Source organism: Drosophila obscura, unplaced genomic scaffold (assembly GCF_018151105.1).
Source record: "Drosophila obscura isolate BZ-5 IFL unplaced genomic scaffold, ASM1815110v1 contig_150, whole genome shotgun sequence".
NCBI classification, from domain to species: domain Eukaryota; kingdom Metazoa; phylum Arthropoda; class Insecta; order Diptera; family Drosophilidae; genus Drosophila; species Drosophila obscura.
The window spans coordinates 5,552,221-5,579,695 of NW_024542736.1; the positions used below are offsets into that span (position 1 = coordinate 5,552,221).

Here is a 27,475-nt window from a genome sequence, read left to right on the forward strand (position 1 = left end):
AAATTTATCAAGACAAAAAGGTTTTATTCATTTATATGAATGCGTGTTTTTATCCATTGAATCATTGAATCGTTCGTTTTTTTTTTTGCTTACTTTGATTAAAATACATTTATGCGTAATATTTGAAATATAAGTTATCTGAATCGTTATCTCTCTCTCTCTCTTTTTCAACTCTCTTTTGGTGTAGTATTTTCTTGTGTGTTTCTTTTAGCGGGTGTTCTCTGTAGAGCAATTAAAAAATGAACATTTGATGCTGAGGCTTGGCTTTCGCTTAATTTAGGGATCGCTCTATTGTTGAACATATGAATAAAACAAATAATACATTCGACTGCTTTCTGCTCCGCATATATCCTCTATACATATATACTAAATACATATACATATATACTATATCTGTGGCTTATTTACATAAAGAGTGTTTGTGTGTGTGTGTTTGAGGGTGAAACAACTTTAACAGAGAGTGTTCTTTGGGGGTGGGGAGTAGAAAACAAGGTAGTAGTTTGGAACATATAGGTATATAGTAAAAACGATGCAAGGCTCTCAATCCTTTCCATTAAGTGTTTATCCTTTAAATAACTAACAATCGTGTGTGTTGTGTATCTCATATAAGGCCCTAGAGTGCAAATATCCATCGACTCCCATCACAAACCACAAAATATTTGCGCTTAAAAATAAATTTTTTTTTTAGTTTCTTTAGTTTAAATTTTTTAAGTTAACATTTTGTTCTTGTTAAGTGGGAAGTAGGGGGAAGTTGGGGGGCTTTAACTAGGCTAAGTATTCATTTGTAGTAATAGTAATTATTGTTAAATTTATGCTAAAACTTTTGCGGCCTCTTCTTTCTTTTTCCGAAATCAGCGCGTTGTTTGGGTTTTGTTTTTTGGATTCTCTAGCTTTGTGTTTTGGCGAAATAATTTACAAAAAATATATGTATATACACATATATATATATTTATCATTCGATCCTGCCACCGATCGATCCTTCAGTTAAAATACAAATATATAAAAATTAATTAAGTATTAAATGCATTTTTTTGTGAGTTCTTCTTGTTCTCTTTTTTTTTGGGGGGTCTGTGGAAAAGCAAGAAAATCCTTGGACAAAGAAAATGTTCGTTGTTTGGGAAACCTTTTTGTGTACATATTTTTGTTGGATTACGTAATAATAGAATTATAGTTTTGCTTAGGCGCAGGCGGAGGTGGAAAACGATTAGAATTGAAGTTGAAGTTTGAGCTAGAATCGAAAGCATTATCTTTTACATTATATAAATTTATTGTCATGGCAAACACTTTATTTTGATGGTTAATAGTATTTTGGTTTTTCTTTGAATTTTCCTACTACTTTTCTGAGAGACTTTTCCAAAGGTTGGTTTTTGGTTTTTTCTTTTTCGTTTTTACATGCTAATGTTTTTAATGTTTTAATTGTTAAATAATCTTTAATAAGGCCAAATTAAGTTTTTGTTTTCGTTTAACTTTAGTTGTAGTTTTAGGTTAGGTTCGTATATATATTAAATATTAGTTGTGGTTTAGTTTAGAGTTAGCTTTAGTTTTAGTGGGGTGTTCTTTAGCAGTAGCCCGGCAGAAGGCCTAAATGCATGAGGCGACCCATAAGGGAGCCCCCCATCGAGCGTGGGGGCCACGCCTTTGGCCGAATGGAATGATCTAGTAGGTGTGTTCTCTCTCCCTCTCTGTATCGATGATTCGAGCGGTTGGGGGGGTTAGAAGCGTAGTTCGAGAGGATTATAGCTGGGGCGGGGAGGTATGCCTTAAGTAAAAGAGCTTGAAACGCGCTGCAAGCGGTGGGTTTTCCATCTGAAGAGGGGTATTTAATACAGTTTTCTCGCGGGGGGTAATACTTTTGAGTCCTCGGGGTAGGTATTGTCTGCGGTTCATAAATCTGTTTGCTTGGTCCGGAAGTTTTCTGTGTGTGTGTTTTCTGAGGAATTGAATGCAAATGGTAACCCATCCTGGCTCAAACGCTTAAACATAAACGATATAAATCGATGTAAACTATAAGAAATATACATTTATTCCATCAAGGAGTGGGAACTAAAGTATTTCTGAGTATTATGCAGCACTTGGTACTGGGCAAACTATACATAAATCTAGTATACAAAAATATAGATACACTCTATGTATATATCCGTGGGGCAGGGAGTTCGGGATGGGGGTGGGGTTGGGCACTGGCCAAAAACTGGCCAGAACTTAGGCGGTAAACTAAAAACAAATGGTGGTTAACTAAGCAAATACTAAAAACAAAATGGATTCAACATTGTAAAAATAATAATAAATTCGCTCCAACGAAAGGTTTCTCCTCCTCCTCTTCGATCCGATCAAGCTCTCTCCTTTTCTTTCTTCCTTCTTTTCGTTTATATTGCTATAAAAAATATCTCATCTATCGCTCTGTCTCCGTCTCTGTCTAGGGTGCACTCTATCTCCGTTCTACGTGTTCCTGCACATTTTTGAGATTTTTATGTTTCGTTTCGTTTCTGTTTCTGTTTTTCTTAAGTACAGCATGTAAGTGCACTGTTAACGACCACTGTTATCGTTTACATTTAGTGGTAAGTGTAGGTTGCAGCCGGGACACGCACCCGTCACCATAACCGTTTCGCGGCTAGCAAAGACACGCACCGAGTGTCTGGTGCCTAGTGGAGCAACATTTTGGCACTGAAGAAATCAAAGGCGGGACCCCCGCCGTGGGACGGAACGCCCGAGGGCGGCGTTGGTGGTGCGGCAAACCGCACATTTCCCGCCCCCGATGGTGGGGCTGGTGGCGGTGGCGGAGGCAGCAGGCCGGCATGGTGAAAGAACTGCGGTGGCGGCTGTCCAAATCCTGCGCCCGAAAGCAGCGGTGGAGGCGGTGCCGTGGGACGCTGTTGCTGTTGTTGTTGATTGGATGGCGGTGGCAGCATCACCCCGGCACCAGGAACGGACGGTGGCCAGGAGAGACGCTGATGCTGTTGCTGCTGTTGGTGCATCCTCTGCTGTTGCTGCTGGAAGGCGGCCATGGCCGCCAGTGGATGCTGATGCTGATGCGGATGCTGGTGCGGATGTGGATGCGGCGGGTAAGTGCTGCTGCTGGCCTGGGATCGGGCGGCGGCTGACTGGCCGCGACCACGGCGACCGCTGGGCGCCGGTGGCCCCGTTCCCGAGGCGGCTGCTGAGGCGCAGGTGGGCGGCACTGAGGTGTCGCTTACCTATTCCCTGTAGGGCTTGCAGTAGGAGTAACGGTGGTTCATGTGCTGGCTGTAGCTTCCCGAGTGCGAGAAGCGCTTCAGGCATTTGGAGCACTGGAAGGGCTTCTCCCCGCTGTGCAGACGCTTGTGCTCCGTCAGGTGGTGCTTGTGCTTGAAGGCCTTCGGGCAGTCCATGCACTGGTATGGTCGTTGACCTACAAACACAAAGAGAGGAGCCAAAGGTTAGTCGAGGGATCATTTGGGAATCTCTTTAGGGGGGAGTACTCACCGGAATGCTCGTACTTGTGCCTCGCCAGGGAGCTCTGCTTGGCAAACGCCTTGTCGCACTGGTCGCAGACGAATGGCAGATCCGGATCCCCGGCATGCCCGTGGGTCTCTGCCTTGCCGCGGCGTGGCTTGGGCGGCATCAAGCCGTTGCCGAAGTCGTCCTCGTGGGAGATGCGCGAGTCGTCGTCCCGCCAGGAGCGCTTCTCGGAGCCGCCCGGACTGAGGCTGGTGCCGCGGAAGTCGGGCATCTTAATACTGTTTATCAGGGGATTGGGGGCGTACTCGCCGCCAGGGCGCATCTGGAAGAGGGCCTCCATGGGTAGCCGCTGCATTGGCAGCATGTACTGGAGTCCCGGGAAGGCCTGGCCACCGCGCGGCGTCGAGCAGTGCTGGGCGGGCGTGGCCTCGTGCTGGCTGGGCGGCGATGGAGGCTGGCCGCCAAAGGGCCAGAGGGCTGCCGCAGCGGCGGCCGCAGCTGCCGAGGATTGCTGCAGAGAGGCGCCCGACGAGGGCGACAGCGAGGCTGGCGACATGGAGGCCGAGCTGGAGAACTTGCGACTCAGGTTGATGGCCTCCTGGAAGTCGGCGGGGGCTGGCTGTCCGGCAGCCTGCTGCTGGGGCAATCCGTACACGGCGGAGTGGTCGCTCTTGGGCGTCAAGGAGTCGCGCTTCACGGACAGATCCAGGGGCTGATCCTCGGTTGTGGGACGGCTGGCCACCGGAGTATTGGGCACTTCATTGGCGGCTGGAGCTGCCGTCGCATAGCTTTGCATCTTCCGCTCACGTGAGCGGTTGTTCTGGAACCAGACCTGGACCACGCGCGGATCCAGCTGGAGGCGGGCCGCAATCATTCGGAACTCGTCGCGACTCGGCCGCGCATTGAGGGCGTAGTGCTGCTTCAGCTGCTGCTGCTGCTCCTCGTTGATGGCCGTGCGGACGCGCACCTTACGCTCGTTGCTGTCCGGACGCTGCTCCGTGTCGTTGTCGTTCTCGCGCTCCTCCTCCTCCTCGTCATCCTCGCTGGCCGAGGGCAGGGCAAAGGATGCCTGCTGCTGCTGATGCTGCTGGAGCTGTTGGTGCTGCTGCTGTTGCTGCTGCTGGTGGTAGTGCTGCTCCAGCTCTTCCTTGATCAGGCCGCAGAGGACCTTCTCGTGCTGCACCAGCTCTGTGTGGTGATTGAACTGCTTGTCGCAGCGGCTGCACCGCAGCTCGACGGGTGTGTCCCTTGGGGAGGAGACAGAGGCTTCGGGTTGAGCCGATTCCATGGGCTGATCCTCTTCCAGGCAACGGGGCTCCTCTTGCTCCTGCTTGAAGGACTTGGGCGTGGGCGGTGCACTCTCCGGGAGTGGGGTGGGCTCGCGGCTAGGCTCCTGCTTGATGGGAGCAGTGGCCATGGCGACAACGGGTTCGATCTCCTCTGGCATGGTTTGCGGGCTCGCGTGTGGCACCATACGCTCCTTGGCCTCTGCCTCATCAATGTCCATGACCAGCTTGGGCTCCTCCGGCGTCTCAGGCTCTTCGTGCTGCTCCTGCTCCTCGCGTTCCTCGCGCTGATGCTGCTGCTGCTGCTGTTGTTGTTGTTGTTGCTGCTGTCCGGCAGCTGTCAGCTCCAGGAGCCGCTGTATGCTGTAGGGGTGGACGCGGGGATCCAGGGCCGCTGCCATGAAGGGATTGGGGAAGGCCAGCAGGGCCGCATTCATGTAGTTTGGATAGAACGGTGGAGGAGCTCCATTCGAAGCGGCAGCCTGCGCCTGCGCCTCGCCGGCAAAGTAGATCATGGGATTGGGCAGCGGAGGCAGGGACTGCTGATCGGACATCTTTCCGGCACCGTTTTTGGGGCCCTGCAGGTCCGTGGGCGAGCGTCGGGGCCCGGCGCCAGGACTCTTCTCCAGTCGCTTGAGCAGCGCCCGATTGTTGTTCAGCTTGAGGCCCATGCTGATGCACTTCTTGGAGGTCATGTGGGAGGAGAAGCTGCCGGAGTGCGAGAAACGCTTGCCGCAGTTGTCGCAGCCGAAGGGCTTCTCGCCGGAATGGATGCGCACATGCTCCTTCAGGTGGTGCTTGAACTTGAACGCCTTGTCGCACTCCTTGCACTTGAATTTTCGCAGCAGCGCCGACTCGTCGTGGCTGATCATGTGCCGTTGCAGGCGGTAGACATTTGCGAAGGCTTTGTGGCAGATTCGGCAAGTCTGCAAAAGGCAAGAGATAGAGGGAGATGGTTATAGTGTGTGTGTGTGTGTGCTCTTGGATTGAGACATAGAGATTGAAAAATGTCCAAGCAATGTTAGGTGTAAAAAACAGTTGCTATATTTCGTATCAAGGTAGATCTTTAAAGGGTTATCATTGTATTTGTATGTATTTATCTACAATGTATAAATCTAGCTTTGCTTAAAAACTATTTCTTGCCTGTTGCCCCGCATGTGTAACCCTTTTGAAAACAATATCGGTGGTCATCTCTTTTTGTAGCGTTGACGCTTGTATAAAGGCAGCAATCGCTGCTCTATTTCGAGGCCACATACACACGCTCACGCATACGCACACACATGAGAAACGAAGACACAGGGAGCGACAGAGAAGCGAACACCAACGCAGGCAGGTAATAAAAACTGTTTAAAACAACAAATGTATTTATTTGCTTGAAATTTAACGGCTTTCTAATTTGTTTCAAGGCAAAGCCAGAGACGCAAACACACAAATCAGAAATCAAAAGTAGCCACAGCAGCGCAGCACCCGCGCCGTGCGTCTGCTTGTGGCAGGAGTCGTAAATACGATATTTTGTGATATTTTTTGACCCGCGAAAGAATATAAAACGCGGGAAATAATGCAAAAAAAAAGAAAAAAAGAAACAACTTCAATCGAACAGAACAGAACAGAAATTCATGCGCGCACAGCGCGAAACGAGACCGAAATGAGAGCCGACGGGAGCGAGGACAACAGCAGACAGAGGGCGAAGGTGGAGGTAAGGTGGAGTAACAACAAGAAGAACACAAGCGAAAGGTGGATAGGAAGATAAAACACGAAAATACCCCACGCGAGCGTGAGAGAGCGAGAGAGCAAGATAAGTACCGCAAGCATGCAAGCTGCGCTCAGCTGCTGCTGCTGCTGCTGCTGAGGAGGAAAGAGTAGAAGAAGGGAAAAAATAAGCGACAAAGAAAACATTAACAAAAGTGTGTGGAAATAAACAAAAGTGAAATGAAATCAAATCAAATCAAATGAAAATGTTTCAACAGCTGATGCAAATCAAATGCACTTTGTTTGTGCTTTGTGTTTGATTTGTTTGGCTACAAATTGAACTCGTCAAAAATTCAGCCGCCTTGCATCTGCCTTCCATCTTCCGACCAAAGGTGGAGCCTACGGAAACAGTGTGTGTGTGTGGTGTGTGAAAGCGAAAGTGGAGCCGCCGCCACATAGTTCACATAGGGGGTGGCGCATCCTCCCCCACTTAGCTGGTGCGTTGAAAGATCTGCGGCACTTTGCGGACATATGGCAACACGTGTTGTTATCCCGCTTCCACTCTCCGATCGTGTGTTTGTTTTGTTTACCGCTAAGGCAATGAACTTTCCCATCCGTCCATTGCTGGAAAATGCTGCTCACCTTTGCTGCTTTCAATATTTCCCCCCATTCAAATATTTATTATTATATTGTTGCAAAGTTCATGACATTGTCGATCGAGCACACACATATGTATACTGTCCATATTGTTCAGCCGCTGACTGTGCACAGGCCTGGCCTTTGTCTTTGCAAATACAATTTCGGACTTTGGCTCGACGCGGGTTACTCACAGCCCAGGGCTTTGGCATGAATTTCAATTAACGGGCGGGCCTTGCGGCCAACCTATTAGTCATAATCATCAATTTACACTCGAGATGAGATCAGAATGCCCCTCTTCGGTGGTGGGTCCACAGCCATCCAAAACTATCCCCACCTAATTAGTTTGTACATTAACGTGACACTGTGTTTATTTGTTCAGCAAGTGGAAAAAAATAATACATTTATACGCCCATAAAGCGCGCATAGGCTGTGCCTGGGGCCCTGGGGCCTAATTTGTGTGTGTTTGTGCTGTGTGTTAAAAAACAACTGAAAATGGTTTTTCCCTGAATGGGACTTTTCATTTGAGTGAAATGTGAGCGGTGCCGGCTGTGCAGGAGTTCAGGGGGAGGGCGTGCCTGTGCTGCGCTAATGCTGAATGGCCGGAAAAGCAACAAAAATTTCCGTTTCCTTTGTTATTTTACCTGATTTTCATTCATTTTAATGTTCTCTTTGACTGCCTTTTGACGTCACACTCTCTTGCAGTGCAGAGCGAGGGCCATCCATTTATCAGTGGTATACAGAGAGTCAAAAACCAGAATGGCTACCTGTTGCACTCACACACTCGCATACCGAAACCGGTTATCTCCAAAGACACGCTATCTGCTTCTCTCTCGCTCTGGCCCACTCACTGAGGGGCTTAATCAGGTTGTCGCCGCACACACCGCACCGCACCGCACCGCACCGCACCGCACACCGCAATCGTGTATTTTTTTTTTTGATACGCCTACCTACGAACCCAGAGCAGAGCAGCGCAGCGAGTACCTCCAGAGCGGGCATTAAACCGCAGATCCACACACAATGGAAGCGCTTTGTTGTCGCTTCGTCGTCGTTATCAATTAAATGTAACGCAAAGCAAAGCAAAGTGAAATGAAAATGAAAATGGCAGCCAAGCCGTAGAGCCGTACAGCCGTACTACTACTACGCCCACAGTGGCTGCCATGTGGATGTGCACACGTTTACAAAAGGTAAGCGCAAGTCGCACTCTCGGAGTGGTGCTCCATTTTGTGGATGCGTCAGCCGGATTCTTCTTATGCGCTTTATTGTTTGTATTATATTGTTATATTTGTGATGGACTGCCAGCGGAAATGCCAATTGAAGCTACCTTTAACAATGCCCCCACGAAGATGCCCAGGGGTCCCAGGGGTCTGGCTGACTGGCTGCCGCATGACTCAAGTGTACGGGTAGCATATTAGGGGGAAAGCACTTGAGCTAAAGTTGGAAAATTGATTGATTTCACTAAGCAATCCATTCCATTCCCATCCATTCCATTGGGGGAGCACATGGTTAAGCGGTTACTCGGTTACGTGGGATCGATCGCCAGTCTGACCCCCCCGTGGCCCTAGCTTCGATAAGCAGGCGCACACGTGCGTTAATGTATGTACGTGTAGTGTGGTCTCGCTCCCTCCGCTGCCTAATTAATGGAATCCCATTTCAGATGGGAAAGTATTTCGGAGCACCTTCCACGAATTTTCGGGGTATTTGAATGCTGCTGATAAGAAACGGGATCTCAATCGATCAGAGCGCGTGTGTACCGCGCGTAAACAACTTGTTTGGTGATCAGGGCGGGCGGGCGATAGGATTACGGATTAGCAACGTTGGTGAACAAGACCTAACGCTTCTGTATCGGTGCAAAAATTACGTACTACCCTGATCATCAGGTGTTGATCTGGTGCTGAAAAAGGTTCATTGCCTCAGCGGGATACTGCTTATCATCACTCCTCCCCCGTTCTTATCAGCCTGAACGTGTGTGCCGTGTAAAATCAGCAGAATCCGAAAGCGGAAGCTATCAATTGCGATAGACCCGACCCGCCTCGGACCACACATTAGATCGCTTCAAAGCGTCCATCAACTTAAACGATTCTGGCATGGATCCGTCTGCGCGGGTCCAGCGGGTCCGACGGCTACCCGGGCATGCCTGGTTAATTGCAGGCGACAAGCCTTTGGCTATAATTATAACGCAACGTAGGTGGGCGGGCGTCTGGTCTAGAGCACTGAGGCCCCCGCCTCACTAATAGACAAATCAAATGAAAGAGCCCCAGCGCCCAAACCACCAACCGCACAGACACACATCCATGGATATATATGTATGTACATAGATAATGTCTTGACAGAGCGACAGAGAGCTAATTTGTGAACGTATTTCACGATTATTCGGTGAAAATGCTTTATGCATTGAGTGACATGGGAATTTGGCCATAATAGCGCACATAATTGGCTGTAAAAGATGATCGGCCAAAGGGACATCTCTCTGGGCTTTTAAAGTGACAACGCCAGAACATTGTTGACAAAATACTCGTACCCACCGATGTCCGGGGAGGGGGAACAAATACAGTGCGTTTCAAAAATATAAGAGAAACATTAACTGAGTTGAGTCTGAGTAAATTTGTGGCCATAACTTTATAGATAGGTTGGTAACTCCAGCAACCGATTTCATTTCATTATTTTATCTTGTGATTTTAAGAAATTCACTGCAGAATTACTACAGCCTCTTTAGCTATATGAAACGTACTGTAAAAAGCTTTATGTGTATATATATAGATGTACAAATCTGATAGATATAGAAACGCACCTGTCGCCTGACGAAATGCGTAAACAAAAATAACAACAAGCGACAAGCTCAAAGTTTTTTTCTGTTTCAGCTTCTGCTTGTGCCTCCTGCCTCCTGCTTATGTTTTTGTTTTTGTTTTATTCTATTTTATTTTGTTTTGAGGTCAACGAAGCAGCAAGAGAAAACGAAAAAAAAAAAAAATTATTAACGACGCCACAAAGAAATGTTTAGCGCAAAAAGATGAAAGGAAAGAGAGGACGATACGAACGAACATAATAATGTCCGATCGGACATCTAACTGCTTTATAGCGAAACGCGACCCAATTTCTGGCTTATCGCCTGCCTCTGACTGCTGACTGCTGGCAGCTGCACGAATGAAATACGACTAAAAAAATGGAACAAAATTGGATGCGACCGAACCGAGATTACGCGTAGGAGCTACGACACACGGAATGAATGAATTTCCACTTGAGCCATTGACGTACTACCTTGCGACAGGGCAAGAGAGAGGGAGAGAGAGAGAGAGAGAGAGATAGAAGCCCGAACTAATTGTAGTACCGCGAGGAATCAGAGATCAATCATCTCTCGTGGGGTTATCTGAGCAAATAGGATCGCCCAGAAACCTCTCCGGTGGAAGCCAGACTCTGACTTGAGGCTGGGTTAATTTATATTTATTTATTACGTATTTCGCACAGCGAACAGCGAAAGTTCATTAACTTTGGTGTCAGGCAGGGAAGAGGAGGATAAAGAGGAGGATCTTCTTTGAGAGATGCTTTCTTCTGTTCTGTTCTGGGGCTGTCTTTGGACCCTGAGAAGTACATACATTTCCCCCATGGGGAAATTGATTAACACGAAGAGCATTAACAGGGAAATACTTTTAGCCATTGCTGCGGTTTCTTCTTTATGGCCCACACTGCCGCATTTCTCAATATTTTATGGCCCAGAGAGAGAAAGAACTTTCACTGGGGGATTTAATATTATTATTTTACCATAAATCATCTGTAAATTTAACTGTTGAAAACGAAATCTCTGTGTTCGGCCAGCGACCAATCAAATTTAATTGTTTATAAATAAAACGTTTTTCTTTGAATGATGCGATTGGGGGGGGGGGGGATCTCAGTTCTGTTCTTCCCAATTTTCTCTCGAGCGACAACGGGAGAGGAGACCTGGTGAAATTAGTTGCGTATTAGGAAAACATAAATTAGACGGCGCCGCTGAATAAATTAAATTTATCACTTTTGATAAAAGCCCAGTGAGAGTGAGAGATGAGAGATTGAGAGACGGCGAGACCGAGAAATGTGGGTCGAGGGAAATTAGGGAAACGTGTCGTGGAAAAATTATGATTTTCCTCTTTCTTTTGCGAGCCAACAGCTGCGACAATCAATTTCACAGCAAATATTTTCCACTCGAAAGTGGGGAAAATTCAGCCAATGGGTTTTTTTTTTCGTTAAGAGAAATACCTGTTCAATGACAAACTAATTTCTGTGTTAATGGTGGTAATCCACTGCCCAGGCCTGTTATCTGTTTCAACCTCAATCGTTAATGTTATCTCATTTAAATGGAATTTTTTTTTACCTAGAATTTTTATAATTTCATCAGAATTTGTCCGGTTTTTTGTTTTTAGAATTTGTATAGCTAATTCCAGTCCAATTGTTCTGATTCACCTGAATCATAATTTCGAATGGCAATGCTTTGATCTGTTAGCTCTTTTTACTCGATCAAATTCTAGTCTCCTTTTACTTTAAAATATCTTTGGATAACTTCCAGTACAATACCTCCTATAAAAGAGTGGGGGAACACTGCAACAATCTCTTCTCACAATCAGCAAGACAAGACGACTGCCCAATGAAATGTGAAGTGCCCTGCTCTCTCTCCTCTCTCACGCTCTCTCTCTCTCTCCAGCGATGTATGTACTTCTCGACTTTCTACAGCAATCTCCCTAGACATCACATTTCTCATTAAACATATCAAGTAACAACCGCACAATAAACGTCACGAGTGAAAAAACCCACGGGACCGGCGGACTGGCATCTTCCAGCGCTGAGAGAACTGAACTGGAGTCAAGGGAAATGTCTGTGGAATTTCCATGTGAAACGAAACGAACGCCACATAATTTATGGCCCTCACGGTGAAAGTTGATATAAATCTCAGGAGTAACTTAAAATTCATCCAGAGGAGAACAAAAAAGCAAAAAAAAACAAAGAACGAAAAGAGAGAGCGTCTTGGGGCAGGGTTTTGACATGTGTGCGGCATGGACGGGCCTTGGTGGCACTGGCAATACGTGCATAAGGAATGTGCAGGTGTATCCCATAGGAAGTGGAGGGCACAGGAACTCCCAATGATGATGATGATGATGATGATGTGCGGAGAGACAAAGAGGAGAGTGTACTCGAAGAGTGGCAATGTAAATTACCTTCTGACAGGAGAAATAGTTGAATGACTTCTTCCCCTCCTAAAAAACGGTGTTCTTTTTTGGGGCTTCCTTGAATCTCAAGTGGAAATGGATGCATTACCAAACGGAGAGCATCAATTATCTGCTCTAATTATAATTATTTGAAACGTATTCAAGGCAAAAGGCAATCCATTTGCAAGTTCCACTACCAACGTTACAGCCATGGGAAAGTTGTTTAATTTGTTTGCTTTAATTGCGAATAATTTTTAAACTTTTAACGGCGAGTCGCCATCGTGTGTGAACCCTTGACCTTACCAGTGCCCGCAGAAATACATAAAAATACATTTAAAAGCGGTTCGCTGGAAGGATTGCTGCTGCTGCTGCTGGGGGGTTGCTTGCCACAGGAGGAGGGACTTGAATAAATTGCTATTAATTTTTCACTCGCTGTTCGTCAAGCGGCGGCGCCGAGACGGCGACTGCCACAGAGAGAGAGACAGAGACAGAAAGACGGAGTCATAGTCCGATTCAGAGTCCGAGTCCTGTCCTGGATGCCTGCGATGGGCCAGGACTCGCACCTAAAGTGCATATAATTTTTCAATTTGAATTGTCCACGCCCCAGACCCCTGCTACCCACGGTTTTGCCTTGCCCCATTTTGTGGTGATGGCCAGAAAGGTGGCAACAACCCACCAAATGAATTGTGGCCAAAAAGTTGCAACTGTTTGTATGTACTTCCCCTCTCACTCCCTCTGCCTTCTCCACTATATGGGTGTGTCTGCAGTTAAGCAAATATTTAATTGCTGCACTTTTTTCTGTTGAAAGTTTGCCAGGCCGCCTCCTGCCACATGCCCCGTTCTCGGACTCTGGTTTTTTGAGCCATAATTTATGGGCTGCCATTTGCTCTCCTGTCAGATCTACTGCCTCCTGCCTGGCTGCTGGATACTGGCTCCTGTCCTCCTGTCCTCCCGTCTCTACCCGCTCCGTTAATGATGTTGACCTTAACAACAAATGTTAAATGTTGCATCAACAATGTTGGCCTCAATGTGAATCGAGCGACCCACACGACCCCCACACATCCTGTCAACGCCTGCGGTCAGTATGGGGCCATTTTTAATGCCTTTTCAATAAAAAAAGAATTAAAGGACAGGCTTTGGAGCGAGATTAAAGCGAGATTGATACCCTGGAAGATGGATCTTTTCTCTGGTTGCCATGGGATAAAGTCATAATAATAAATAAATAAATAATAATAAGTATTTGGATACGAATTTGGATTGGCCATATATGAAACTGAAGGTGGTTGTGTTTGCTGCTACTCGTATATAAAATTGTGATCCGATTCTTGCCGTTTACTTCTGTACTTATGCTCTGCCAACATCTGCCGCTAATTATAATACCGCTTAATGCCAGGGTATAGTTATCGGGAAACCATTTTGTTGCCTACTTTTGTGAGTCTCGGGCGTGATTTCCATAATGAGCAATCTGTTTTTATCCCCTCCGCCTACCCACCACCCTTTTTCGACTGACTATTATTGGTATTATTGTTATTTCTTGCGCTGTGCGCTCTGTTCTGCTTTTTGTTTGCCGCATAATTAATTGTTTTCACACATAATAATTTAATACGGCGAACACGTGTAAAGCCAATGGCCAACAATATTAAATAAATGCAATGTGCCACATCAATTATAATTGGTTTGTTCGGCTCCTGGAGTGGGGGGGCACTGTAGTTTGCCATGTGTCAAATGTGCGGCTGTGCCGTGTTGCCATTTTGGCCTTTTTCGCATGTGTTTAAATGTTTAAATGTCATTAACAAAGCCGTAAATTATATGCAGCCCGCTAAAGAGTGGAGCGAAGATGGATGGATGCAACATACATACATCCAGTGATGTGATGTTGCAAGGTGGAACGAGTTGCAACTCATAAGCGTGCCCCATGCCACCAGATGAGTGGACCGTACTTTATTAGCTTTTTCTCTCGTGGCGCATTCGACGGAGCGCTTAGGTAAATATTAATAACGGACAGCAAGTACAGCAGCAGGGAAAGCAGGGAAATTCGGGGAAAGGGTCAGTACAGTGGTGGCACGCGAAGTGGAATCGTAGTGGGAGCCAGGACGGGGACTCTTCCAAGCTCTAACCACTGTATTCGCACCAGTCACAAAAATAAAGAAAACAAAAACACAAAAACCCAAGCCTCATATCATATCACTTCTTTTTTTTTTTGGTTGGGTCCCGGCCCAAAATTGACTTTTGTAGCCGGGGAGGCAAACTTTTTCATTTCGCTTCCTCCATCCCATGGATGGATGCCATGGATCTCGGTCCTTGTATGGGGGATATGGAAGGTAAAAGAAGGCGAAAAAACAGCAGAAACAACAACAAACTAGCCATATGAATTTATGACCAGAACTTGGGAGGAGTGGAGTTCGTAGGGGAGGCAGGGCGCAGCGATATGTGAGGGGGGAATGTAGCGATAAAGAGAATGGAAGATGGGTACGAGCCCGAGTGTGGGGTGGGGAGATGGGGAATGTTGTTGGGGGAGGGAATGCAACAAAATTATAATTTATGTGGCTTTAATAGCCCTTGGGCTCGGTTCGGGGCTTGTAGGGCTGTTCACCGACTCCAAGGTGAACCTGTCTCTCCACTGCCCCTGCCCCTGCCCCTCTCTTGTACTCCTTATCGTGTGTGAAGGCGAGTCTCAGTTTTGTTTTTTACTGTTCTTCAGAGTATGATGGCGTCGTCGAAGACGATGACGACGATGAAGTAGAAGGACAAGGAAAAAAAAAAGAAACACAAACTTATGACTGGAAGGGGAGGTGTGTGCGTGCGGTGTGAGTGTTTGTTATCAGGTCTACGGCCTGTAGCAACATTTATTTTAATGCCTTATCACAATGCCCGACCAGACTGTGGTCTAGGGCCTAGGAATCCAACTTCGTACGTAGAGCACAAACAACAACTGCACAATTGGGAGTTACGGACAGCAAAAGCGAGAGAGAGAGAGAGAGCGCACACACCACACAAAGTCAGATATATCGGGTCACTCACTCGCACTCAACACACTCTGACTTTATGGCCTCTCTCTCCAGCACTCCAGCTCTCACTCTATCCCCACCCTCTCCCATACACTCTGGCTCTGTGTGTCGCGTCATCGTTCCATGGCCATTGGGGAATTTACGTTTTTACTATTTTCTCCCTCCCCCCCTCTCCCCCTTCTGCTGAAACAATCTGCGCCCGTGTTCTCGCGTTCTGGGTTACTGGTAAACGCCTACGTTTTATTTTTATGTACGTTTCTCTCTCTCTCCCTCCCTGTCTCCGTATCTGTCTCTCTCTCTCTCTCTCTGCCTCTGCTATTCTTTATCATACCTAGTTTATTATGGCCGTTGTGTTGTGGTTTTTTCTGCCTTTTACTGATAACAAAAAGAAGTCAGTGTTCAATTCCGGCGAAACCCTCAAGTACGATAGGAATAATTATTTCTTAAATACGAAAAACGGAACCGTAGAGGTTCCTTTAATTTGAGTGCGATTAAACACGAGTATTGTTCCCCTTTATCTGGCAGTAATTATTCCCATATATCTACATACATATGTGCATACATACATATGTAGTACTCTTATGTTTTGATTTGTCAACAGGAAACGTGGGCGAGAACATACTTACGTATGTGTGTACCCACATATGAAAGGTTTACTCGATTACTCGATTCCGAGTCGCGACTCTGTACTTGGCACCGTTGCCCGATGTCCCGTTATCGTTTGCTCATTTCCCGTTAACCAAGAACAAAGCCCACGCATTGTATTCAACGTGATCTGTGTGTGTGTGTGTGTGTGTGTGTGTGTATGCTGAAAGATCAAACGGGGCCAGAGCCCTGGACGTCTTCTGTGGTCTGATTACGGGACTCATGAGTAACGATCCACGAACTTTAACACGTAAGCATTATGTATGTACACAGGCAGAGGAGAAGTAGGAGGAGGTGGAGCAGGCAGGAGGCAATGTCGCTTATCAATTTCCAAGAAATAATCTTTTTAGTTCTTGCTTTAGTCATTGGTTCGTTCGAGGGGATAAACTCAACTCTGAGGGAAAAACTCTTAAATGAACCGAACAGAGAATTTCATGGGATTTCTTGTGATCCCGACTCTAAGTCGAGTATTTATCCAAAGGTCAAAGTTTTCTGGTTCATCCCCATAGATACTAACCCTAAATCGAGGACACTCACCTGTGAGACATTCTGTGCCGTGGGCTGGCCCCCGGTGGGCGAGTGGAGGAGCTCGTGCTGCTCCAGCTGCTCGCGGCTGCTGAAGGCGGCGGTGCATTGCATGCAGGGATAGGCGCCGCTCAGATCGCCGGTGGTGGAGCCCGGACTGGAGGTGGACCGCGGGGCACTCAGGTCCAGATCGTAGGCGGAATTGCTGCCCACACTGCTGTTGCTTCCCGGCAGTTGTGGCGGCAGCAGCTGCTGGATGGCCATCTGCTGCTGCTGCTGTTGCGACTGTTGCTGTTGGTGGAGGTGCTGCTGCTGGTGGTGCTGCTGGTGGTGATGGTGCGACTGCTGCTGCTGGTGATGATGGTGGCTGTTGGGCGAACTGGCGGAGGAGCTGACGGATCGGGCCGACTGCATGGCCAGGGCGGCGGCGGCCATGAACTGGGCGTGCAGGTGGGAGGGCAGCTGGGGCGGGGCTCCGTGTGAGAGGTGGGCGAAGAGATCTGCGGCGGGACCCACCGATCCGGGCGAGCATATGGGCGAGAGCTTACTGCCGTTGCTGTGGCTGCTGTTGTGGTTCTTGGCCAGTTCGCTGTTGTTGTTGTTGTTGTTGTTGTTGCTGCTTGGGGTGGCATGGCTGGTGGTTGCCGGGGACTTGGCGTACCGGCTGCCACTCAGATTGCTCTGCTCGTCCTCGGCATCGCTCTCGGGCTGCACGGCACCGCTGGAGCCGCGACTTGCCTCGAAGTTCAGCTTATCGTGCGGATGCTCGCTGGCGATGTGTTCGCTGAGGGACTGCACAGGGAGGAGACGATTGTAGGGGACTGATCTTCGCAGGGAAGTTGAGACTGGACTTACCTGAAACTCGGTGAAGCGTTTGTGGCACTGCGGGCACTTGACCAGGAAATCATCGACGGAGACACCGGGCTGTGCGTGCTGCTCCTGGCTGCCACCGGAGCCATTGCTGGGCTTGCTGTGCGGTGCCTGGTGGTGGTGCAGACTGGAAGCCAAAGAGGGAACTGTAAGGAGAAGAGAGGAGAACAAATTAAATGTCAGTTCGTTTAAAAAAAAATGAACGAAAGAAACGCAAGAAACGAGAGTGCCCAAGAGTTGTTTCCCCAAACAAAGAGCAGCCTCAGAGAGATTGGCAGAGACGAGGAGGGGGGGGGGTAGAGGATCCCAAGGGCCCTGGGGATCAACTTAATTTCGTGGCAAATCAACTTCTGCGTGCCCCTCCCCCTCACCATCACCGCCTTACCATTCCTTTGGTTCCACGCAATGGATGGATGGTTCCACGTAAGGCGATGATCTCATGGCGATGCCAATCAGCCAGAGAAACAACCAAAGAAAAGAAAACAGAAAAAGAAGAACGCGAAGAACGAGAAGGAGAAGTAAGGGAAGTAATGGAAAAGAGATGGAGAACCAACGCACACACACACACACACACACATGCACATGAACACACTTGAGAAGAGATGAAGATCCAAGAAAAAGACGGCAGAGCAGAGCAGCAGAAGAGCAGCAGAAGAGTTGCTTTAATCAGTTTATGAAACGCGTTCAAGCATGTCCAAGGGAGTAGAGAGAGAGAAGAGATCGTGAGAAAGAGTCGGCGGATACACAGAGAGAAAGAAAGAGTGTGGATCGCAAGAGGCAGATTGCTTTGTTCCAGCAATGGCGATGGATGCCGAGGGTCACTCAATGGCTTGCTCTGACTCTGTCTCCCTCTCTCTCTCTCCCCCTCTCGTTATCTTTCTCAACTTTGTATCTGAAAGATTGCCAAGAAGGTAGCAGCAGAACCCCCACCACCAGAAGACCAGAAGAGACTCCTCCACAAAATGGAGTTTCTGCCGCTGTTTCTGTTTCTCTGTTTGTGTCTGTATCCCACACAACGCCGCACAGCGACAGAGCCGAGTCTTTGTTCGCATTTGAACGCTACCTTAATTTAAGCCAATTAACTGTTGCGCGGGGAGGGGCTGGGCAGAGAGGGAAGGCACAGGGAAGAGAAACAACAGACCCCCTGCTATAGGGGCAGGCGGGCTGGTAAATTAATGAAGTCTCTCTCCACACACCACAGTCCGAGTCCGTACTCCACTCCATATAGTAATATATGTATACCTTTAGCCAGAGGTTTCACCATGTACTATATACATATCTATCTGCTGTGTATCTGCTGCAACTGCTGCATGCATCTGTGTAAGTATCTGAGGGATGGCAATCGAGCGTCAGATATCAAAAAGTTCATTGCACGTTTTCACTTTTTTATTATAGTTGCAAAGGGTGGGGTGGGGAGGGGAATGTTAATTGATTTCGATACAGTTTGATTGCAGACTAAAGATGCGGGTTTTGATCGGTCTTACGGGAAAGAAGTCAGGAAAGTACATACATAGATGCAGGAGGGGGGATATAGATTGATACAATGAGAAGATCAAGAGTGGATGAAAAATATTGAAGATAATGATGGTAAATTGTCAGGGGGAGACCTTGCAGCAGATCATACATATGAACATAATGTAATATGCCGTTAAGAATGTGTATTTGTAGCAGATTAATGATCAAAGGAAACCAATGAAAGATCTCAGATGGATGATATCAGTCTTTGGATCATATATTGGATTATAGATGTAGCACAGATACTATCCATATTTAGGACACCAGTTCTGCCTCCCACCTTTCACCTTTCCCTTTCCTTTTGCATTCCTATTAATTTTTTGTTGCCACTTAAGAACCCATTAAATGCAATCAAAGGGAACAGCTGACAGTGGGACATGGCATTAAAAGCCATCCATCAAAGAACGAGAGAGATCTTTTCTATATCTTCCAGAGGTCCAGCCAGCCACTCGCCAGAGTTAATAATTTTAATTCGAAATTTATTCCCTTCCGTCTGCCTAATGACATTTTTATTAAAAGCTGTAAAATCCAAGGGAGAAGCGACACACACACACTTTTTTTATGGATCCTACAGTCAGTTTCATCAACATAATGCTACACCGTAAAGAAGGGAGGTAGGGAGGGATGGGGACAGTGCGCGTCAACAAGTGTGTCACCCGCTCATTTAGCTCAATCAATTTTTGTCATAACCGACGCAACGCGACGTGGAATCGGAATTATTAACGCAATCGCAGCACCAAAGGGGGGCGGAGGAGGCGGATCCATAAACAATTTGGTTTTTACACTTTTTCCCTCTGCGATTTATACCGCTCTCTTTCCTCTCACTTGCCGCTTTTCCAACGTAAGCGGTGCCCACCAGATATCGAGATATTGAAAGTGTCCCGCAAATTAATTTCAATTTATGCGCCCCTGACTCGGCCCCCCCCCTCCCCACCACCCTGCCAAAAGTCGCAACGAAATGAAGGAATTTTTCGTGCATTTTCGGTGTGTGTTCTTTGGGAACGGAACTGGGAATTTTTGAATGGTTTGTTTATTTCGGTTGTTTCGGTTTCGACTTTCAGTTTTTGCTTTCCGAGGCTGTACCTCTGCTGCCGCCTTCTCCGCTTCCACCTCCTGTGTCTTTCAACTATTTTGCGCTTAACGCGAACCAATTGAAGTTGATTGATAGTGCAGAACAGAACCAAACAGAACAGAACAGAACAGAGAGAAACATAGAGAAAGACTAGGAGAAGGAGAATGGAGAGTGGAGAGTGCAGAAAGGAAGATGAATTGCTCCAAGAGAATTGCTTGAAATGTGCCAAAGCCATAGCATTATTAATCCAAAGAAAGTGCGGATGGATCGTAGGGATCATCGACTATAGAAGTGAGTATTCAACAGGATGCTGTTCCTCGTTTGGGAATCATTCTAAAATAGTAAAACCAAAACCAAAACAAACCACAAGAATAAAATGTTTTGGACTTTGATGGGGGAGGGGGTTTCATTTTATTTTATTTTTTTGTAGGACATTATCTTTCGGACGATATAATTTATGTGGAGCCACACGTTTGCCAAAAAGCAATCAAAATCTGGCAGGGCTTTCATCAGAGTGAAATCCGCTGGAACGGTGTCAAGTGTTTGTTGTAGCTGTATTTGTAGCTGTAGCTGTATCTGTATCTTTGGCTGTGGCTGCTCTGACTGCTGCTGTTGTTGTTGGTTCACCTGTGCGGCATTCAACACGCGCACACAGAAATAGATACAGCGGGGGGTGGTGGTGCTGGTTGTGTTGGTGGTTAGTGGGGCGATATGGGGGGCAGATGGGGTAAATATTATAAATAATACGTAGATGGGATGGCGGCATAAATCAATGGGAAAAATATGCCAACCGAATGTTTGGTTTGCTTTGCTGAAAGATACATTTGTATCTTCTGCACACACACAGCATAGACATCACTAGACATCACTAGAGATGGGTCTGTGCGATCTGTATCTGTATCTGTCTGTGGCTGTGTCTGTATCTGTATCTGTGGCACCCACTAATTTTATGTGCCTTTTTTATAGCCAACTTTTATTAGCCAGACATATTTCGACTAAGCCCGGCTAATGCAAATTTATTTATTTCTGCTTTTCTGTTGCTGTTGCCTTTGCCATGTGAAAATGTGAAACCATTTTCCACACATATAATTTATACCTGTGCCAGACAGTTTCCGCCGTGATTTTCTTTAGACAAAATTCTTCTGTCATTGGGGCCCCAAAGTGTTTTTTAATATTTCAATGACAGCCGATTGTCAAACAAACTCAAAAACAAAAAGGAAATCCAAACCGATGACACTTTTCGCCTTCGCTTTCAGGTGAGGTACGGCGGGTATGGGTATGGGTACGGATGTATCTTTTTGTTTAGGAGAAATTGCTGACGCAGTTGCAGACAAATGGAGGACAGGTGGCGCCTCCCTGGGTGGCAGTGGCAGGTGCCCCTCGACGGTGCGGATGATGATGATGATATTTAATGCAAATAAACATAAATTTTAGCACTTAATTATAAACAGACCCGATCCGAACGCTCCCCTGCACTCATTTGCAGTCAATGAACGTTGTTTTAGCATATTTATGAAATAAATTCCGCCACTGCCACTGCCACTGCAATGCAATGGAATGAAATGAAATGGATAGCGATTGCGAGTGCGAATAGCACGCTACTTAGCTAATTGCCAGTTGAAAAATGACACTATCAGATACGATACGAGCACTAGCCCCCCTGCTGCTGCTGCTGCTCTGCCGTTGTGTTTAATTAATTATTCACACATTTTTGTAAGCGAAAACCTGTGGGAAGGTCTCCACAGTCCGTTTGTGAAATAGTTAGAAATATAGAGAAATATAGCTCTCCTTCTCGGAGTACCTTCCAGGAATAGAGTAAATTATCGGAATAGATACGGGAGCTGCGGCGCTTTGTGTAAGCAAACACCTGTGGGAAGTCTCGATTTGTTTAGCCCAGGAAGGGGTTTGATTGCCAGAGGTGCAAAAGCTTCTGCAGCCTCGATACATTTTCGATTTGTTTGGGAAATGCAAATAGTTAATCGATTGCCAAAAGAAGACTCTCCCGAATACCTTCCACAGACCCTCCACCTCCTCCATTGTCTCCATTGTTGCCTGCTCAAGTGCCACTCGAAGAGAGCGAGCACATGAGCGGCATGTAGCGGCATATGGCCGGGCAGACCAGTCCCATAATCGGTCTCTAAATTTGGAATGCTCCTCTACCTAGAGAGGTATCTCTCCACTTTGGTGGCACCTTTGGCCCTGGTCTCTGCTCCGCTCCGCTCTCCCTTCCATTACGAATGGGCACAAAGGTGCTTCCAATGCCCCTCAAGTGGCAGAGGCACAAGCAAAGGTGCAGTGGCAGTCGCAGTCGGGGCCTGCAGACTGCGGCTCCTATAAATAGAGATCGTCGGGCATCCTATCCCTATCGGGAGGCATGGCAGGCAGAAGGGAGAGCGAGCGAATGAGAGTTCTACTCTTGTTTTGCCCTTTACTTTTATTTATTTGTACAGCCAGGGCGATGCTGCATGCTGCATGATGCACGTTGCACCGTTGCACCGTTGCTGGTTGCTGCTTGCAGGCAGCCACGTTTATTTTATTTGTAGCACATTTTGCTTTGCTGAGTGTGAAATTTTAATAGCCAAGCGAGCCGTGTCCGTTTTCGTGTCCCTGCCACACGAGAGACTGCGACGCTGCATCTCCTGCCGCGCCAATCCCTCGGCTGACACATATGGTCTGTGCAGGGCAGGACGGCGGCAGGGGCACACCAGGGGCACGCAGGGAAGGCATAGCATATAGCATATGTGCCCCAGGTCCGACTATTTCTGTGATTTACCTTGAAAAAATATGCAGAAATGCGTGTGATGTCGGTTGTGGGCGTTCTACGGCCTGAAATTGGAGTTGCATTTGGAATTGCTTGAGACTTGAGGCATGAGCCATGAGGCATCGCGATGCGTTGGCACACACAGAAAGCAATTAGAGAAATATGCCACAGACGGCAAGGGGCACAGCGAGGGCAGAGGGACGGCAGTCTAAGGTGTAGAAATACTTCAGTGGAAGCCACAGAAATAAAGAAAAGAGAGCGAATATTTAGTGCAGATACATTTTCAGTGCAAGATACTTTGCCATAAACATTTGCGAGCGTCTTTCAAGTGTCTGCCCCATCACAGAATACTTCGAAAATGTATAAAATATCGATATTGAAGTAATGGATACTTCCAGATACTTTTCGACGAAGCACTCCCCACTCCTCCAAAAAATTAAATTAAATATGTTTTATATATAGAGACAATTTGTTTTTTAGTTTCTAAAAAATTTCGTCTCTTTTTAGGAAATGTAAATTTTTTCTTGCAAAAAGCAGCTTAAATATTCCGTATTATTCTTATATTTCAAACACCGCAACGAAAAAATCTCTCAATTAAAGCAAAATATAACCAAAGTTCAGCTTAAGTTGGCTAATTGATATTCACTTTGGCCTCGATTCATATCTATCTACAAATAAAAAGAGAGTGAGAGCAAAAAGGTTGAAAAAGGCGAGTTCTCATGCAATTGAAACTTTTTCTGCTGTTTCCATATCTCTCTCCTGCTCTTCTCGGCACTCTACAGTGGCCCCACAATAGAGTCGAACCGTTGACTATTTTTTGTTTATTTAAAACTTTTAACAATTATTGTGCAATTGTGCGAAATTTATTGCAATTGAACGGCAATCAGAAGGGAAGTGGGCAGCAGCCCCCACACTCCTTTGTAACCCTTTGCTGGCAGTGCCTGCTCCTGCTCCTGTTGCCCGTTAACCAAAATCGTTTACATGTTAAATTGTGCCTGCCACATGCCCCATCCTTCAGGGTACTCGTACTGCAGCTGCTCCTCCTTTATTTTTTTTTGGTAGCTGCAATTTTGACTGCCCTTTGGCAACACCTTTTTTTTCGGAGAGGAGATGACTTTACCAGGAGGCTGGGAGGAGGTGAACCCTTTGTTTGCGCCCCGCCGATTTTTTGGCACTTTTTTTTTTTGGGAGTTACAGAACCAGAACCAGGAATTGTTGTCTCGTGGTGCGGCGGGGCATTAAATAAATAAGAAAAAATATTCACAAAAATTGCAAAAGGCAGGAAAAGGCTTCAGGAGTGTACGCGGGGGGGGAGTGGGATGGAGTGGATGGAACGACTGGATTCCGTGCAATTTTCACTTTACAACTGTTTCAAAGTTATCTTTGTTTCAATTGTGTGCACAAGCGGCAGGCAAAGGGGGAGCAGCAGCAGCAGCAGCAGCAGCGGCAGCAGAACAAAAAATATTGGCAAACAATTTACTTTGGGGCTTCTACAAAATGTGAAATAAAAGTAAAATGTGGCAAATAATTTGCCCAAAGCTGCGGCAGGTTGAACACTGAAGAGAAACTGGAGAGAGACAGAGAGGGACAGGGGGTTTACAGGATATCAAAGAGGACTTTCCCCTCATTGATTTATAGTACTCTTTTTTTTTCATTCCGTTTGTTTGTTTGTTTGCCTTTTGCAGGAGGATCCTGGTGCAGCGGCATTGCTGCTCAATTGCAATTTAAAGCACAAGAACACAACAAATTTTTAAGTGTATCCACGGCTGGATGCTCTACGAAAGTATCTCTGAGGTACACACACCCGTGATGATAGAGGCTTTGATTAATCATTTTTGCATGCCATTTGCCAGATAGTTTCGGCCCGACGAAGTTTGTCCTGCAGGCTGAGGATGAGGATGAGGAATTATATAAATGGCAGCACCGACAGCACCAGCATATAAAACTGACATCCACTGACAGCGCACCCTCCGAAATGATTAATTAGAATGTCGCTGCGTATCCGCATCCTTTGGGGATGGCCTCTTCACTAATCAAAAGATGCAGCCCGTCAGATAAGTGTTTAATTTCTGGGCTGCCAAACAAAAGTTCGATCTGCCTGCTGCAGAGTAGCTGGCAGCGCCCCCCTGCCCGAATATTAGATAACTTTTTGTTTTTCTTTGGGGGCGTATCTTAGGTGATAACTAGGCGGGAGACAGGCAGACAAGCGACAGGTTTTGCGCTGCTCGCTCGATGGCTCGATGGCAAAATGCCTTTGATTTATGGACCTTTGGAGCAATTTCGAAATGCGACACAACACACGCCCCAGCGCCAGCAGCAGCAGCAGCAGCAGCAACAGCAAACAGAGCGGCAGTTGAAGCAGCGAAAATTAGTACAAGATACATTCTTTCCACACAGATAGATAGATACTTCTTTGGGAACAGAAATTTCAGTGTATCTGGCGATTAATATCCATCGCGGTCGCAGCTGCCCAGCGCCATCAAACGGAAACACAACAACCGGAAAAGTGTACCGTGTCTATGGCTCTGGCTCTGGCACTGGCACTGGCACTGGCGCTGGCTCTCTGGCTAAATAGATACATTTGTATCTAAACGTGCACGTATCTGTACACGTATGTGGGCCAACCTGTGCCACAGCCACCGACAAGCCAGCGCCGTCTGCTGATCGATTAGCAGCGCTATCTGCTATCTGTTGTGCTTGTGTTCGAGGGCTTTTAGAGATCCACCCACTGCTCACGGCTGCCCCACGGTGGCTGCCTACTTAAATAGCCATAAATTATAATTTATAGTTTTTTTTTCCCCCGCCACTATCCACCTCACTTTCTATTTATGTGTGCGTGCGTGTGGAACATGTGCAATTAATCCGTTTCTTTGGGTGGCTTATCAATTGTCAAACCGAAACAGAACCGAATGTATCGCTGTATTAAAAGTGTCTCTGTGGTGTGCGTGTGTGGGCGTTGACAATCTCCCAATGTTGCGCCATCCATGCCTTTGCTGCATTTTCCCCCACCCCCCACCTGATTTCCCGCTAAGAGTTTTCAATTAATTTCTAGTTTCTTCACACCTTCATTTAATGGGTTTCCCTCTCCCTCCGGCTGCTCCCTCTAGCTGCTCCCTGGCTGCTTTCTCTCTCTGGTGTGCTAATGATGATGATGAGCTCTGATCACTGACAGTTTTATGCTTTGTTTAGACACACACGCACACCCATCTTTTGTATCTTTTGTATCATTGTATTATTGTTTCCTTTGAATGGCCACCAATATGGCCAGAAGAACAGGTTTATTTTATGGCCACGAAAAGTCAGTCAGGTTGTGGCTGTTGGCCTGCGCATGCCTCGAACTCAAACTCAAACCCTCTGCTGCCACACTGCCTCGAATGGTGGTTGAGGTGTGCCTTGCCTTGCCTTTGCCTTTGCTGCAGGTGGTAGGCGCCTCCTACTTGTGGTCTCTTTTTAGGGGATGTACCTGCGGTACCTGTACGGCGGCTGTGTCTGTGGAATGTGGCATGTTGTGGGTGGAGATTGCCGTCAAGCCAAGGCTGTCGTGAGCAGTCGTAAGCAGTGTGTGCTGTGGTGGCGTTTGCCAACAAATCAAATTGAAATGTGCCTGCAATTGGCTGTGTGCTGCCTCCTCTCTCTCCGTCTCTCTCTCTCTCTGTCTCTCTTAGGGGACAAATCCCTCGCATTGCAAAGTATTCTATGCTGCTGATCAAGCGAAACCTTCAGCAAAGGAAAGACGGGACCTTGCACAGGGAGAGGAGATCTCGCTCTCAGCCCACACACTCCATGGAAAATACTGAGCGCACAGCGTAGGAGGTAATCCGATGCCTTGCCATGATCCTTAGTGCTTTGTTTTTTCTCGCTTCTCTCAAACTTCTTCTCCATCTTCCACGCCATCTCCTTCATTGTTTTTCTGATTCTTTTTTTTTATGGTTTCCCCCGGTTTCGTGAAGGTAAAGACCACACAGGAGGTCCGCTCCGCTCCGCTCTGCTCCGTTCCGTTCCCTAAGATGGCGGAGCACTTGGCTGCTTCGTTTGGATGTTTGGATCTGGCAAAACTGCTAAGCTTTGCATTTGGGAGCAGGCTTTGGCGCGCAAATCTTCAATGAATCGAGAAAGCAAAACACACACACACAGATACACTCTAACACACTCACACACAAAAGTTTAATTGCATTTTAGAGGCTGATAATGACAAAACGAATTTCTACACCATATTTTGTAGCTGTCTTGTCTGTCTCTGATTCGAACTCTGATTCGAGTGATGAGTGTGCTGATGCCAGCCCAGGGATTGTGTGAGTGCGAGTGTGAGTGTATGACTCATCCGAATCACATTCGAAGATCATAGATCATGGGAGGGACCTTCACTTACACTGCATGGTGAAGGCTGTGGACGATGGCATGCTCTGCTGTATTATGCTGTTATCCTCTTGGCCAAAACGTGTAGACGACGGCGCCAGGCAGGACAACATCTGGAATGCTTTTTTGCTGTGATTCGTTATTGTTTTGGGGGGTTCTTTGTCCGGCTACTCTTCCGCTGAAGTTCTCTTTAAGATTGGGATTGGGGGACTGCTTTTTGGATCACTTGGGTGAATAGCACACACGTGTTGTCGCGGCCATTTGGGATGGATGGATGGATGGCCCTTGGTTTATCTTTTATATTCGTTTTTTTTTTTTTGTTTGGGTTTGATTATTCACTTTGATTTTCTATAACTTTTACGCTGCGGTGCGAACGCGCTGCGCGTATTATTTTATTACGATTTTTGTGAGTTGGATTTGGGTTCGGTTTTTGTGTGTTTTGTGTGTGTGTTTTGTTCGCTAGGGGGAGCAGCGCGCGTGTTGCCGACGCGACGTCTGAATGA

The 27,475-nt window shown here is 46.9% G+C and overlaps 1 protein-coding gene across 1 annotated transcript; it reads right to left on the reverse strand.

Moving 5' to 3' along the window:
- On the reverse strand, positions 1-27,475 carry LOC111070919 (zinc finger protein 1). Its single transcript, XM_022361970.2, has 5 exons — positions 26,986-27,475; positions 17,254-17,414; positions 16,411-17,190; positions 3,460-5,647; positions 1-3,385 (listed from the first exon to the last, which is right to left on the reverse strand). The coding sequence occupies exons 1-5, from the start codon at positions 27,083-27,085 to the stop codon at positions 3,192-3,194; spliced, it is 3,423 nt and encodes a 1,140-aa protein (XP_022217662.2). The 5' UTR covers positions 27,086-27,475; the 3' UTR covers positions 1-3,191.

What these genes read in the sequence shown, in the direction of transcription:
- LOC111070919 (XM_022361970.2), bottom strand. Translation starts at nt 27,085, where the DNA reads ATGTTGTCCTGCCTGGCGCCGTCGTCTACACGTTTTGGCCAAGAGGAT. An exon ending in CACAGCCTTCACCATGCAGT is followed by an intron (nt 17,415 to 26,985) that starts GTAAGTGAAGGT and finishes TTCTCCTTACAG; the next exon opens with TTCCCTCTTTGGCTTCCAGT. An exon ending in CGGCACAGAATGTCTCACAG is followed by an intron (nt 5,648 to 16,410) that starts GTGAGTGTCCTC and finishes TGCCTTTTGCAG; the next exon opens with ACTTGCCGAATCTGCCACAA.